We start from the raw sequence: 16,710 nt of genomic DNA on the forward strand, positions 1-16,710 counted from the left end.
AATTTGTAAATCACTCAGTTCCTAATGGATATTTTAAAATATTACAGACAGAACACTAGTCCATTTACAACAAGGCTGTGTTAATAGATTGTCTAGTATTCCCACAACAGAGAACAAGTGGGTACTGAGGCTGTAAACACTTTGGAGCAGGGATAGTTATTTTGTTCTGTGTTTGTACAGCATCTAGCATAGGGGTACTGGTCCATTAACTGGAGCACCTACGTTCTATAGTAATACAAATAAATTATGAGATGTGTGTGGGAGGGGGAAGAGATGTATGATAATCTTAGTCCAGTTTTCTACAGAACGCCATGAAAATAAAATGCACACCTTTGTCCCTAGAGATAATTTTAAAACACACAAAAAGTGGTCTTTAAACTCCATAAGAATTCTTCTTCTACTTAACTTGGTTACTTTTTAAAAGCTGTCTGCATTATTCCTGTAGCTTTTACAGACATAGCTATCCTAGGGGGACACGGAGTTCTACACTGAAAGAGCACGTAGCAATTGGAAACCTAAATGCTACATTATTCCTGCTGTTTTCTTTTGTTAGACCAGAAGGCAGTGTGAACTTAACCCTGGCTTTTCGTCTTAGTCGCCAAAGCCCTGTACACAGGGTTTCCCCGTTGCTTAATACATTTCTTAAACACAAAGGTTACATGCTCTCTTTTTCACACACACTATACTGTTAGATGCAAAGTTAATCATACTTTTGCAATTCATCTGTAACCTTGCAAGCCTAGCAGTTTTAATAAATGGTGCTGTACCTTTAAACTGTGCCACGTTGAATCAGTTAAGCGAGGAGAGCAGTGTAAGGTCCAGCCCCTGAAAGCAGCTTCAGATACCTCACCCACAGTCATTGTGAAGGGACAGGCGGCACTGACAGTGCTCTGGGGAGAGTTCTATCAGCATGGCAAAGCACATGACCCTCTCTTTCTTCCTTGTTCTCACTATGGCAAGCTCATTCTTTGCACACGGAAAGCTTTTAGTGTTTCTGATCGATGGCTTTCGCCATGATTACATCAATGACAACGAACTGGAGTCCCTGCCTGGCTTTAAAGAGATTGTGGAAAGGGGAGTGAAAGTGGATTATATGACCCCAGACTTTCCCAGCCTTTCCTATCCAAATTATTACACGCTGATGACTGGTGAGTGCTTTCTTTTCTTTGTTGTGATGTTCTTAAGAGCTGTCAGCTAGCTTCCTAGATGTAAGGTCATTGGGTTATGCAGATGAATATACTCTAGGTTAGGCTTTCAACTGGGCTGTTACTCTTAGTGAGGTGTAAAAAGTCTTACAGCACTCACTCTGAATTTCAATGAGGACAGCAAGACAATCAGTTCTCTCCAATCTAAAGTAAAATCGGACACATGCTGTGTAAATATAATCTTGCTCGGCAGTTAGGATTTGTTTTCAAAAGTTTGCCTTTTCACTAGCTCACCAGCTATGTAGTTTGCATAATAAAGTTTATTGAAAATTATTGTACTTGTGGTTCCGTAATTTATATGCAGATGTGAGCTCTGCTTGCTTCTCCTGTTGCATTTCATTTTCTTTGAGATACAGGACAGACAAAATTCCTCAACTTCGTATAAAATGTTATTTTTTCCAACTTGTCTGGAATATCTGCAGTGCTTGAATACTGTATTAATAAGTGTCTTTTTTCTTTCTGATACAGTTAGAAAGTAGAAATGGATGGGAACCATATAGAATGTAAATTTACAAAGTATGTCCTGGAGACTTAATTTATGCATTTAACAAGGACTAATATAAACTGAGGATGACCAAATATGTCTTGTTTTCAGAAGGCAAAGCTGCTCTACACAGTTCTGTGTTAAACTGGTCTTTAAGTAAAACGGTGACATCCTGCTTTGGCATTTAGATTATGGGGATTTATTGGATTCTGTTTTTATTCTCCTTTAAGACCCAATATTTGTAAAAGATTAGGAAGCATCTAATTAGAAAGAAAAGTGTGTAATGATTCTTGCTTTTGCTCATTCCCATTACATATTGCCATTTTCTGAATGCCAAGGAAAGATTCTTACAAAGAGGCAATGTGATCAAGATATTATGAATGCTCATTCAATCTGTTTTCATAGCATATGTTGAAACTGTTTTCTTTTTAACTCAGCATGACACTAGACAATTATGCAGTAGCAGACTAGCCAGGTACATAGGAAAGTTACTTTGGAGAATAAACATCAGCTAAATAATCAGACATTACTGTAAGCAGGGAATAGACTCTCAAACTTGAATGCCTCCCCAATTATTCAATAAACAAGCTCTTCATACTCACTAGAAAAAAATCAGTTATTTTCTAGATATGCAGTGACTATTTCTAGAACAATACAGCGACTAACAGTTCATGTACTGCTTGTTTGAAAACAATCAGGTGTCACTATAAATCAAAAAAATCTGACATTGGTTTTGCCTGGTTTATTTCAAAATTACTTAATCCTTCCTTCCTGAACTGGGAAGTGAATGCCCTTTTTCAATGTTAATTTCTTAGAAAAATTGCAAATGGCCACTTTTCATCACTGTCCAGGGCAAGTCCATGAAGAACCCTTTTTGCAAAGTCAACATCGTTATAAAGAATAAGGGTGCAACTGCATCACGGATCATTTCTTTGATATGTAAACAAATCACATCACTAAATATTCATAGAGTCATAGAATACTAGAACTGGAAGGGACCTTGAGAGGACATCAAGTCCAGTCCCCTGCCCTCACGGCAGAACCCAGTACTGGGATCATCTCTGATAGATGTCTAACTTTCTCTTAATATCTCTAGAGATGGAGGTCCCACAACCTCCCTAGGCAATTTATCCCAGTGTTTAACCAAAAAGGCTTCATAAAAAGACTTTTCCTGAAGTTGGCCCAAAAATGTAGAAAAAGTGATTGCTTTCTCTCATGTCAAGCTTGATCATCACAGCCATTAGGTTTATACAGGCAGAGCCGCCTAGAGGGGACAAAAAGGGGAGTTTGCCCCAATGCCCATTCTTTGCAGAGGCCATTTACTGTAAAGTTCCAGCTCTTGCCATTGAGTAAGCTATATTTAGTTCCTCAAAAGTTAAGGGGAGAGTGAAGTATTTGGACTAGTGACTGCAGGCTGTGGCTAAGGACTACATTCTTGCATAACCTTTATCAAAACAAGTGGTGAGGTGTGGTGTCACAGACCCCATTTACTGCATTCCTCCTAAGGATAAGTGTTGGCACAAAGTTGAAGCATGTGGCTCACTCATTTTCATGTCTTTGAAAACATTTTTGACAATACCATTTTAACAATCTTTCAGCTTTGAGTAAGTCTGTGATCTTTCCCATTCATGTAAATTGCAATGCAGCAATAATTGTGTTTACAACAATATTATCCCTCAGTAATTATAACTTTACCACAATATTGCATATTTAGCTAATGCCCTCCCTTTGAACTTGTTTATAAACTTTACACAGTCTATAAATGGTCTATACACAGTCTATAAATTTTAAACAACACAAAATTCACCCCATCAGAATCACTGGCATAGTGAAGGTAGGGATGGGCCTTTGTCTCTTAGCACTAGGTACTCAAGGAAGGGTGGGGGTATACAAATTTAAGGGCATGTCTACACAGCAGGGCTAAAGCCAAAATAAGCTATGCAACTTGCGCCATGTCAATAACATCAGTTATTCCGAAATAACACTGCTGTGTAGTCATAATCTAAGAGTTTATGTAAAGAATGATACAACAGATATCCCCGGTACAAGTTGAATTTCTCTAGTCTGGCACCCTTGGGACCTGACCTGTTTTGAACCAGACATTTTCTGGATGATAGGACATCAATATTGTCTAGCAGCATTACCAACACTTCCACTGCTTACTGGGCTGTTAAAGGACATTTAGAGGTAAATTAGAGCTAAATAACAGCAAAGAACACTGAAAGCTAGGAATGGTAGCTGTAAATAAGCTTTGTGGGATCACAGAAAACTTGTCCACACCCAAGAAAAGTGGACATCCAGCTAACTAAAATCATTCTGGATGACGGATATTTCTGGACCAGAGAGTTCTGGACTAGAGAAGTTCAACCTGTACTATATTATTCTTATATCTTTTTCATGGGGTTTGGAGCTTTACTGGCTTTATTCATTATATTAATACAAATCTCTAAGAGTTTACTTTGCCCTTGCACTCCACCCCAAGGCTCCCAATAAGATATTGGTTTTAATTCTGTGTAGTCTGATGTGGGACAAGAACCTTATGACCTTTTGGTCAAGTGTCCATCAATAATACAATTTAAAGGGTCAGGTAATAAGAGCTTAGAATATGTCCTACTTTAAAGCTCCTGCATAAAGAAATCTCACGTTTTCTTGAGGATCCATAGCATTTATAAAGACATACAATGGCTTTAGATGATGAAACAGGAATATTAATTCTCCTATATTACCACACAGTTCTCACACCCTATCCCAAAGCTACAGCACAATTTGCAAAGTAAAATTCTTGCCAGAATCACACTAATTAAATTTAAATGTCCTGTGTCATCCAAGGATCTCACGGCATTACAATTACAAATTCATTTCAAGTATTAATTGAGCTTCATAAAACTAAGGTATGAATTAAGTGAGTCATTAGAAAAGCCAAGAACAGGACATAAGGGCTGGGAAAACCCAAGAAAGTTCATTTTCTGCAAATGACTACAAAGTTTGGGGCATGTGGAGAACCCAGACTCAGCCTTTATCTATCCCTCCAGCTCTTCCTTTATACTTCAGGGATACGTTCCAAGAACTACTTCTGGGTCAACGATGGAAAGTGTATAACATGGAAGGATGATATTTGTGTCAAAATGTTGCAACTCCATGTTATGTTTTGGTAATGTACATTATAGTTATGTATCTGTCACTGAAGCATTGTAAGGTGAAACCTTTTAATTTTAATTTATAACTCATGTTTAGCAGACTTTCATACCACAAGCTGGGGGCATACTTGCTTTTCTGTCCAAAGTATTCTCCTAACCTTATTAGACATAAATTACTTTTCAGGCATAGAACACTTATCACAAGTGTTTCCTAGATCTCAATATTCCCATCATTTAAACAAAATATTATTCACATCTTGTTCTGTTATACTGTGGACTGTTAACCTGTTCTCATGTTCTAACCTCAGAGGCAGCTGCATTTTAGTGCATGTGTGTCTGTATAGGAATTTATATAGCACTTATTATCATCATAGTGTGAAATTAAGAAAATTAAAGTCAGCAATGAGTCAGCTGGGCTTTGTTTACACAGCCGCATTATTCCAAAATAACACAGTCCGCATCCACACAGCAAGCAGTTATTTTGACATAATGTCAAGCTGGAGGACTTGCCTCCTGTAAGCCTCATTGTACAAGGAGTAAGGGAAGTCAGAGGAAGAGTGCTCTATCTCAGACTTCCTGCTGTGTAGACAGCGCCAAAAGCTGAAATAAGCTATTTCGACTTAAGATATGCAATTGACGTGGCTTAAGTTGCATAGCTTATTTCGGCTTTAACCCTGCTGTGTAGATGTGCCCACAATGTTTAGTTCTCTCCTGACTTTGCTCGGACATGTCACATTTGACCAGGACAATACTCTCTGATGGGAATTTATCTTCACCAAACCATACTGATAGGTTTGTATCCAGAGAGTTTGTTTTTGGACCATCTCCAACAATAGTGAGCACCCACATATTGATATCTTATGTATCTATCACCTCTCATTGTAAAGGGATCCAATTACTTCACAAATTACACTGATAGTCACTACTAAAATGTAGTTATATGTAGAGCAGAAAGAAATCATCAGCTAAACACAGAACAACAGCCTAATAGTTACATGTAGTGATGTAGCTGTAACAGTCCCAGGATATTAGCCAAACAAGGTAATAGCTTTTACTTGGACTAATCTGGAGAGAGAGAAGTGTTGCGCTTACCCAGAGCTCTTCCTCAGCTAGGAAAACTACTCAGAATGTCACAACTAAATACATAAGCAGTTAGCACATATTGGCACAAGATCTTGCATGGTCCCTTGGAATATATTGGGCTAGTAAATGTTGTCTCACACACCCACATGGCCTTGTAGTCTCCAAGATGTACTGTACTGAATTTGTTAAAGAACAGAACACAACTAATACAGTAAAACCTGTGTTATCTGGCACGCTCGGGGATTAGGGTGTTCCGATTATCTAAAAATTCCAGTTTTCTGAAGGTTCCTGCTGCCCGGCCCAGCTTGGGGGCAGGGTGTCAGGTCAGGAGGGAGGGAGGATACAAGAGGGGACTTGGGACATGGTGTCAGAGCATGCTGGGAATACGGGGTCTTGGTGGGGGGAGCGGAGTGAGTGAAGGGGATTTGGGTGTGGGGTCTGGGTATGCGGAGGGACGCTTACCTGGTTTGGCACCCTGCTGCAGCAGGGAAAGTCTCCAGGCAGCATGCTTTTGTTCCTGGGGAGGGGCAGGGAGAGAGGGAGCTCAGCCCCCCCCCCCCCCGATGCAGTAGGGAACCCATCACTAGGTCAGGCTTCCTGCTGGCAGGGCATGGGGTATGTGTGTAGAAACCCCGACCTTCCCCACCAGACCAAACTCTGCCACTTCCCCAGCAGGCTAGAGAGGCGCCTGTGGGAGAAAGAGCAGCAGCTCCTGAGGGGCAGCAAGCCCGAGCGCACCGCAAGGGGGGGTGGGGCAGCAGAGCCTGAGCTGAGTTCTGTGCAGGCGGCAGTTTAAAAATGCCAAGGTCCGAGAGAGGCTACTCAGCACCTCGGACCCAGCCACCCCTTCCCCTCCCAACTAGGGTTACCAGGTAGACCCCAGAAAATACCGGATACACTTGATCTTGGGGGGGAGGGACCGGCTGGGAGGGGGACGGGGCTGGCCGGGAGGAAGGGGGGCAGGAGGCAGGGCTGGCGGGGGGGGGGGCCCGCGTGAGGGGAGGGAGGGAGAGAAATGGGGGCGGGAAGCAGAGCTGGTGGGGGGGAAGTTGAGGGCCACAGGGCTGACCAGGAGGAGGGGGGGCGGGAGAAAGGGGGGCAGGAAGCAGAGCTGGTGGGGGGGGGGTCGGGCCACGGGGCTGGCTGGGAGGAAGGGGGGTGGAAGACGGGGCTAGTGGTGGTGGGGGGAGTTGGAGGCCAGAGGGGCTGGACAGGAGAAGGGGGACCGGAGGAAGGGGGGCGGGAAGCCGAGCTGGCGGGTGGGGGGTGCAGCCACTAGCCGCAGCTGGAGTCCAACAAACCCAGCCACTGCACCTGCCCCACCCGGCTTTTGCATGCGACCGCAGGGCTCCCCGCACCAATCACGGCCCACCTCCCAGTCGCTCCTCCGCCCTCACCAGGCTTCCGTCCAGCGCCCAGCCAGAAATTCAGAAAATACCAGACATTGCACATGTCCGGTATTTTCTGAATTTTTCTACCGGACAGAGGGCGCAAATACCAGACTGTCCGGTAGAAAACCAGACACCTGACAACCCTACGCAGCAGCCATTGTAAAAGCTGCCACCTGCACATGTGGAGGAGGAGGCTGCACAGCACCAGAGTCCCCATGGGACAGGGGCAGTCCTGCAGGGTGGGGAGGGGGCCACACCGTGTGTGGTAGTGAGGCAGCCACAGTGGATGGTGGAGCGGCCAGAGCTATGCACTGCTGAAAGCCCACGCCCGCCTGCAAAGCTCCAATGGGAGCTGCCTAGAGGCTCTGCAGAGAGTGGGGGAGTAAAATTTTTTCAGAACCCTAAGTTCCATTTCATAGAACCCCGGGGTTCCACAGAGCACCATTTGGGAAACACAGCCCTAGGAAATGTGCCGGTTTCTAAAGTTTTCCGGATACTTAAGTACCAGATAGCGCAGGTTTTACTGTATGTGACATACAACAACAACAGAAGAATCACTAATAGGCCTGTGTTATAATACTGAATAGTTTTTGAATGCCTTATGTTTGTGGATCTGAAGGAACTTCATGAACATTAATCCTAACAACATGGAATGTCCAAGATTCCTATTATTACCTTTTTAACAGGTTGTTGTATGTTCCTAACAGCTCGTGCTACTGGGTTTCAGTTGGCTACCTTCAGGGGCTAGGAAGGTACGTTCCCTCCAGGATATTCTGAAAGTTTGTGTGTGTGTGTGTTTTTTTTTTTTATTTCTTTCCTCTGAAGCATCAGAGCAGGCCACAGCTGGAGATGGGATATTAGACAGGGAGGGCTCGGTTTCTTAGCTGGCACCAAATATTCTCACTCAGATGTTTGGCTGATTCTTGCTCACATGTCCAAGATCTAACTGATCCTCATATGTGAGGTCACTGGGAGCAATGGGGGAGAGGGAAGGGGGGAGGAGTTACCTTTCCTCTGCTATGTGTGGGGCTTGGTCACATGCCAGGATTACCTGGGTATCTTCTCAAGCATTGTGGGGACCTTGGACAGTGGTGCACCTTGGTCTCTGTTGTTCTTTGTCTGTGGCACATAATAATCTAATCTCCAGTGGGCTGTTATACTTCAATCTCACTTTGATTGTTGGGGTTAGTGGATGGGTGCTGTTAGTGGCCTGTGATAGGGTTCAGAGGTGCTAAAAGACTCTTTGTAAGGATCTGAGTAAACAATAAGATGGATATAAAGAGACATTCGCTCCATAATGAGCATCTCCAACTTCCTGAATGAATTCCCACTGAATGAATGCAGCACCTCATAAGGCCTTTTATAATTTAGGCCTCAGCCAATACTAATACAGGCAGTCCCCGGGTTACGTACAAGATAGGGACTGTAGGTTTGTTCTTAAGTTGAATCTGTATGTAAGTCGGAACTGGCGTCCAGATTCAGCCGCTGCTGAAACCGATCAGTTTCAACAGTGGCTGAATCTGGACGCCAGTTCTGACTTACATACAGATTCAACTTAAGAACCCCAGGCATCCCCAAGTCAGCTGCTGCTGAAACTGATCAGCGGCTGATTCCAGGAAGCCCGGGGCAGGGGCTTCCTGTAGTCAGCCACTGGTCAGTTTCAGCAGCGGCTGACTTGGGGACGCCTGGGGCAGAGCAGCTGGGGTGCTGCCAGGTTGGTCCAGTAGCGCCCAGAGCGGCGCAACGGGACCAACCGGCAGCGCCCCAGCTGCTGTACCACAGGCGTCCGGAGCAAAGCCGCGGAGCACGGGGGCAGCGGGACAGCCCAGACACGCCGTGGCTGTCCTGTAGTCAGCCACTGGTCAGTTTCAGCAGCAGCTGACTTGGGGACGCCTGGGGCAGAGCAGCTGGGGTGCTGCCAGGTTGGTCCAGTAGCGCCCAGAGCGGCGCTACGGGACCAACCGGCAGCGCCCCAGCTGCTGTACCACAGGCGTCCGGAGCAAAGCCGTGGAGCACGGGGGCAGCGGGACAGCCCAGACGTGCTGTGGCTGTCCTGCTGCCCTCGGGCTCCGCGGCTTTGCTCTGCTTTGCTCCCCGTCCCCCTGGTCTGCAGACCAGGGGGACGGGGAGCAAAGCAGAGCAAAGCCCTGTCCGCTGCCCGCATGTTCCACGTGGTCTGACCAGGAGGACGGGGAGCAAGGCAGAGCAAAGCCCCGGAGCACGCGGGCAGCGGACAGCCCAGACGCGTCTGGGCTGCCCGCTGCCCGCGTGTTCCGCCGCTTTGCTCCCCGTCTCCCTGGTCAGACCACGTGGTCGCTTTGCTTCCTCTCCCTGGTCTGCTGGAGACCAGGGAGAGGACCCCGTTCGTAACTTATGTCGGATCCGCGTAACTCGGGGACTGCCTGTAATTGGATAGTATCATATCTTAGCTGGAACTTAAGGAGGGAATTTTTCTAAGACTTCATCAAGAAAAATAGTTTTTTTGGCACTTCAGTTTTTAGAACAAGTCAGAAAACCAATTTAATCTAAAACATTACGTTCCAAAAATACATTTATTTGGCTTCCATGAAAAGGAGAGGGCGTTCCTACTCATGCAACAGGTGGAAAATTTCTGGAGTAGGAGCAGGTAGCAGAGTGGAGTTTATAGACAGTTGAAAGATTTTGATCTAAAATGCAAGGTCCTATTGAAAGCCATGGTATTTTGGATACAATGAAATACAGTTGTTTAAGGTAGAACTTTTTATTTGTATTGCTTCTCAAATCACTTCATAAAGCATTTAAGTCAGTGGTTTTCCAGCATACCACTTCATAGGAGAAGGGTCCCAACCATGACACCTTCTCTTGACTTTCCTACGTCCTGGCCCTCAATATGGAAATAGGATCAGTCCCTTGATCTTTATATAGCTATATTACAGTTCAATAGCACGAGTCTGGTCTCATCTACAAAGAGAAGACCAAAATGCACAGCATGATGGCCTGATGTGTTCACAGTCCCTTCCTGTTTTCATACTTGTTTACAGAATCTTAGACTAATACCGCACCTTTCCTCTTTGATGAAATAGGACATGTTCAAGCCAATTATTCCATGTTTATTAGTAGTACTTTTGAGACTGCCTTCCAGTAAAATGTGCCCTCTGCTCTATCAGCTATGTGTCCTTCCTTGATTTGCATCCAACACATTGTATACCCAAATAATCTTACATATTTTTCACTTGCTGTAAAAGTTCTCCTGCTTGATAGGACAGATCTCAGTATTTAAACAGCAAAGGGTTAACAGATACAATCTCCTCCTTTGTGATTCACAAAGGACAAAACATGGTCTGAGCTGTAACACAAAAGCTGTGATTCAACCTCTGAGCCTTGCTGTTAGTTTTAAAAACTGCATTTTCCTAAATTGTGACTTCAACAGATATCAGAGTTCTTAATAGAATAATGCAAGATGCATTCTGTGTTAGCATATTAAACACAAACAACACAAAAGAATGGGGAATGGAAATTAATGCACATGAAGGCAGTATGGGTCAGCCTTGGCAGCTAGTTATTCTTGACAGCTAGTTATAGTTATTAGAGCAGCATTTTTAAAAGAAATTATTAGCAGAATATCTCGTGAATAATGGCAAAATCCAAACCCCAAACAGCACTTGACGCTTACAGTTTTAGCTTAATTGTTTTTAGAGTAAAATGAAGATTCATCTTCAGCTACTGTCTCCTCCCCAATCAAACCTGAGATGTATCACGAGGACTAGAGCTGAGCAAATAACTGAAGTTTTCGTTTAACAGACAAACCAAAAATCTGGGGGCAGAGAGAAGGAAATCATCTGATTTTGAACAAAGAAAATGGTTCGGTTTTTCCTAAATTTAGAGTCAATGTAAGCTTCTGTAAGAAACAGACCAAGATAATATTTCACGTTTTAAAGTCTCAAATGAAATACAGTATCAAAGAAAACATTTTAAAATATATAAACATCACCTATGAAGTGTTTGAAACACAAAAATTGGAGTATTTAGAACCCAAGTGAAATTAAAAACCAAATAGAGACTCATTTCACTAATTTACATTGTCCAAGCTGAGAGCAATGAAAAAAGTGAACAAAGAGCATTGTCACAAGCAGCTTGAAAGTTTCCTTCTCTTTTGACAATCAAAAGTTTTATTAGCAACAGCAGTAACACGTTTGTTAATGCATATCATTTTTAAGTTTACAGTGTCCCATCTTATTGAGTGTGGTACTGTTAAATTTCAAATGGCATTCTGTGAATCACATACTATAGCTAGCTTTGCAGCACCACTACTGAGAGGCTGGTTACCCCACTGGAGAATCTAAAAATACGTCTACACTGCAGTCAGCTAGTTTTGACCTACTGTCAGCAGAGCAGTGGCACAGGCCTCACTCCCAGAGGCATAGCGAGGGTGTTATGCGCCCGGGGGCAAAGGAAAAATTTGCGCCCCACCCCCACCATCGCTGCCATGTGGCAGGGCTCCGAACCTGGTGCACAGCTGAGCTTGACCTTGGGAGGACGTGGGGGAGGGGAACTTGTACCCCATCTTCCCCTGCCTGCTCCAATTTGGGGCCAGGCTCCTGCATGCACTAACCCAAGGGCAGAGATGGAGGAGGGTCGGGCTAGGAGCAGAGAGTCAGGGAGGAGGCTCCGGCTGCCGGTGGCAGGTGGAGTAGGAGCAGGCGAGCCAAGGGATGACAGGGAGAGCAGAATTGGATTAAATTGATGCCTCTCTAGCATGGTGCTCAGGAGCAACTGACCCCTCTGGCCCCCACACTACACGACTGCTGCCCCCTCTTGCAGATCTATCATCTTACGCATGTGCAAGATCTGTGAGAGCCATCCCATGAATCTGCAGTTAGTGTCTGTGGTACCTACTTCTGTGGGGTGTCTCAATGCTGCCACATTCACTTCCAAAGAGGGGGCTTCCCAAAGCAGGTCCCAGCTGCTGACTCCCAAGGCATCCACACGTCCAGTCTCCTTTCAATGGGCCCACTTCTCAGGGCTCATTGGTCTTGGATCGGGCTTCCATCCCGTCTCCAACCCTTGCAACTGCCCAGAGGTGCTTGCCTTCCGCCTTACCCATTCCCACCTCATTCACCCCACAGGAACAGTTTCTATCTCACTTGTTTTAGGGACTATTCTACCAAGACATAATACGAAGTTTCCATGTAAAAGGACTCAATACAAAGCTAAGAGAATGATTAATACAGAGACGTGTCTACATCTGGTACAGGGAGACACCCCTGCTTGCCTCCACCCATCTCCCCTAGAGTCTACAGCCCCATTGCAAAGCAGGGGAGGGGACGGAAAGGGGCTGAGGCCCATTCAATGAGACTGAAGCAGTCATGAGCAAGCCATGCCAGGGAGCCATTCCCCTGTCCATTGCTGGTGCTGTGTTGCTTCAGGCACGCTGAAATGCAGTCACCTCTGGGGTGGGCTGGACAGCTGTTTAACACCTGCACAGGGGTTTCAGGCAGGGGACAGTGCAACTTGACTTCCTGCAGATCATCCGTCAGAACCGCTGAGCCCTCCTTGCTAGGAAAAGGATAAACAGGAGGATTGGAAATTAACCCACCCAGTCTCACTTCCCCTAGGCAGGGAATGAGCCATCCAGCTGGAGTATCATGTCCAGTTCTAGGCCCCACATTTCAGGAAAGATGTGGAGAAACTGGAGAAAGTCCAGAGAAGAGCAACAGAAATGATGAAGGACCTACAGAACATGACCTATGAGGCAAGGCTGAAGGAACTGGACTGTTTAGCTTGGAAAAGAAAAGACTGAGAAGGGACATGAGAGCAGCTTTCAAGTATCTAAAAGAGTGTCATAAGGAGGAGGAAGAAAAATGGTTCTCCTTGGCCTCTGAGGATAGGACAAGAAGCAATGGGCTTAAATTGAAGCAAGGGAGGTTTAGGTTGGACATTAGGAAAAACTTCCTACCTGTGAGGGTGGAATAAATTGCCTAGGGAGGTTGCGGAATCTCCATCACTGGAGATATTTAAGAGCAGGTTAGACAGACACCTGTCAGGGATGAGCGAGGGCAACTCAACTTTGGAAGGCCTGGGGGCCTTACTGATACTCACAGAACATACTGAGGGCCGCAGCTTAAGTGTGGTTGCATATACAAGCAAATGTATAGGCAAATACCTTATTTCACACTGATGGGCATGAATACAAAGATTAAGGCAAGACTACACAACACACAGGCCCCATTTAAGTCAGTTCTGCTGATATTAATAAAATGCAACATTACCCGATTTCCACCCAAATGACAGCACTTTTCACGAGCAATGACAGTCCAGGAATTTAACTACTCATCTCAACAGAAGACCATTACATTGACTACTTTTTTGTTTTGGCCCCCACCCGTAGGCCGCATGTAGATCTTCACATAAACCCAAACCGCACCGTGGGCTGCAAACAAACCAGCTGTGGGCAGCATGCGGCCAACGGGCCATGTGTTGAGTAGCCCTGGGAGCTTGGTCCTGCCGTGAGGGCAAGGGACAGGACTTTATAACCTCTCAAGGCCTCTTGCAGCTCTAGTGTTCTGCGATTCTATACTGTCCGTATGGGGTTAGATAGGGGCTGGTGTCCCCTAGAAGGGACGTGTCCCCAGAGCCCATCTATACCTCCGTGAGCCAGCCTGTGCCCCCACCCCTGGGACTGAACCGGAGACAGTGCCCCAGAGAAGTCTTGTAGCCTTCTGAGCACCAGTGGGATTTTGGTGCAAGGATCCTCAGGTGGATCCCTTGAACTGGGGGTCAGGTCTGGCCCTGTTCTCTCCCACACTGTGGGATTCCAGGGGCCAGACCCTGTGGTGCCTAAGGCAGGTGTCGCAGCGTGAGGGGAGTGAATTGGCTAGGTCCAAAGCATTCCCCCCCATAGGGCTCAGCAAGCCTTGGGGGCAGGGCTGAGCAGATGGGAGAAGTGGGGACATGGGGTGGCTGCCAGGTATCAGTCTCTGCCCCTTGCTGCCGTTAGTTGGGCTGCACTGTGGGCTGGCGGGCAGCTCCCAGGATTGTCTCCTCTGAGCAGGGGCGGCTTGATTGCAGCACGAGCTAGCCTGGGTGTGATTGCTGAAGCCCCTTCACCCCGCTATTGTTCCCCACATTAGCCAGATTGCAGCGAGCCAGGTTATGCCGGGCTGTGCTGCGGTCACATCTCCACTACCCGTGTAAACAGCCCCTGAACCACTGGAAACTGAGCTTCTAGTTCAGCGTGGTGTGTGACCTCAGCTATGTTGCAGCCCCCATTGTGCCTCAGTTTCCCAATCTGTAAAATGGGAAGAATGCTGGCCTCCTTGGGAAAGCCCTCTGAGTGCTACCAATGGGCAGAGTGAGGGCTGGCAAAGATTAGCCTTGCCTTGTCATGTGGGCTTGGTACCATTCCAGCGGGCGGAGGGTGCCATCAGTTGCTTGACAGCCCTTTGTGTCCATATGAAATCAAGTGAGGTGGTCCAGTGACAGGCAGGTGACTGGCTGAAAGTCAGTGGGCAGGGAACCGGGTGCCAGGCGCCGGGTCACTGGCAAATGCAGCGTACAGGGAAGGGGGCTCCCCACGCCTCAGTTCCCAGCACTTGTGGGCAGAGTTCACAAATTACAACGCTCTTCTCACTTCCCTGCCAGCCAAGCCATCACTTTACTCCAGGTCCTTAACATGTGCTGGCCCTTGCCTTGGCTGGGCACTGCTCCAGGGCAGGCCCGGTTCTCCTAGCCTAGAATCACAGAAGTGCCCAAAAAGTGTGGTTGGGGGGCACAAGCACCTGGACCCGTGATCCCCCACCCTGCTGTTCTTGCCCCAAGGGCCCCCCCACACACAGTCCTTCCCCCCTAAAATGCTCCTGAGCTACCTCTTCCTCCCAAGACCCACCCTCCACATGTGCTCTCCCCCTGCCCTTGCCTGCCCTTACACGCCTCTGGCTCCCCACCCCCTGCTCCGTGCCCCCTGGCTCTGGCCTGCCCAAGCATGAGCTTCCCCCGGAGACTGGCAGGTTTTCTACCAGCTGGTGCCAGAGCCAGCACCCATTCCCCCTCCCAACCAAATCTCCCTCCTGCAGAGCCAGGGACTGGAGGAACCAGTCGGATAAGTTTATCTTATATTTAAAAGAGACCACTCCTGCCACCTGAGTGGCTGCCTCTGCTCATAGTGTGTTCTGGGGGCAGCACGTGGGCCAGCTAATGGCTCATTGATCTAAGGGTCAGGTAGGCCTGCACAGCGTGTGCTCCGCTCCCACTCCGGCCTGGCGCCCCCTAGCATGGCACCCAGGGGGCAACTGCCCCTCCCTGCCCCCCCTTCACAATGCCTCTGCTCATTCCAGGACACAAATATAACCCCACCCAGAACCCTACCTAAATAAGTCTGTGGTGCTTCCCATACTACTGAGACTACACTGCTGTTGTTGCACCAACCTGCTTAGATCGAAGATAGCTAAGATCAAAGCTAGATCAGGCACGTCTAAATCAGCTTCACTCACTCTTCCTGATTATAGTGTCAGCATGCCCATAGATTTCCCAAGTCTCGGGAGAGTCATAATTTTGTTGTTGACAGATGCATTCTATAAAATGTACACTTCATCTTGTTCATCTGCCAATCTGAGACAGGGTGTGGTTCTGAATGCCATTCCTTTTCCTTTCGCTCGTAAAGATGTTGAGAACATTTGGGTTTGTTTTTATTGAAAAAAAAATCCCAAGAATGAGATTAGAAAACATTTGTACAATTCTAGAGATAATTTCATATAACACAAATAGAAGCATGGAGTTTTTTACTTATCCAGTACCTAAAACTTTGTATTATACATCTATTTATGATACTTCTAAGAATATTTGTATTACCAACTAAATAAAAAACAGGACTATGTACCACTTTAAAGACTAACAAGATGGTTTATTAGGTGATGAGCTTTCGTGGGCCAGACCCACTTCCTCAGATCAAATAGTGGAAGAAAATTGTCACAATCATATATACCAAAGGATACAATTAAAAAAAATGAACACACATGAAAAGGACAAATCAAATTTCAGAACACAAGGGCGATGGGGAGAGGGGAAGTTAAATGTCTGAGAGCTAATGATATTAGAGGTGATAATTGGGGAAGCTATCTTTGTAATGGGTAAGATAATTAGCGTCTTTATTCAAACTTAGGTGTAAAGTGTCGAATTTAAGCATGAATGACAGTTCAGAGGATTCTCTTTCAAGTGTAGTCTTAAAAGGCCTTTGAAGCAGGATGCAGGTAATCAAGTGGTTGAGACAATGTCCTTTCTGGTTGAAATGGCAAGAAACTGTTTTTTCTTTGTGATCCTGTCTAATATCTGTTTTGTGGGCATTGATCCTTTGGCGAAGTGTCTGAGACGTTTGTCCAATGTACATAGCAGACGGACACTTTCGGCACATGATAGCATAAATTATATTTTTGGAT

The 16,710-nt window shown here is 46.1% G+C and overlaps 1 protein-coding gene across 2 annotated transcripts in view; it reads left to right on the forward strand.

The window, feature by feature from the left end:
* The window catches only part of ENPP6 (ectonucleotide pyrophosphatase/phosphodiesterase 6), a 94,696-nt gene that overhangs the window by 24,165 nt on the left and 53,821 nt on the right, over window positions 1-16,710 (forward strand). The window contains exon 1 of one of the 2 annotated variants that reach the window (XM_006130174.5): window positions 818-1,148. The exons of the other annotated variant lie outside the window; for it this stretch is intronic. Coding sequence (XP_006130236.3) covers window positions 911-1,148 — 238 coding nt within the window. The 5' untranslated portion in view covers window positions 818-910. Of the gene's footprint in view, window positions 1-817; window positions 1,149-16,710 lie in introns of those variants that run through there. 2 annotated transcript variants of the gene reach the window in all.

The sequence above is a fragment of the Pelodiscus sinensis genome, chromosome 4 (genome assembly GCF_052426305.1).
Source record: "Pelodiscus sinensis isolate ZL-2025 chromosome 4, ASM5242630v1, whole genome shotgun sequence".
Lineage (NCBI taxonomy): Eukaryota > Metazoa > Chordata > Testudines > Trionychidae > Pelodiscus > Pelodiscus sinensis.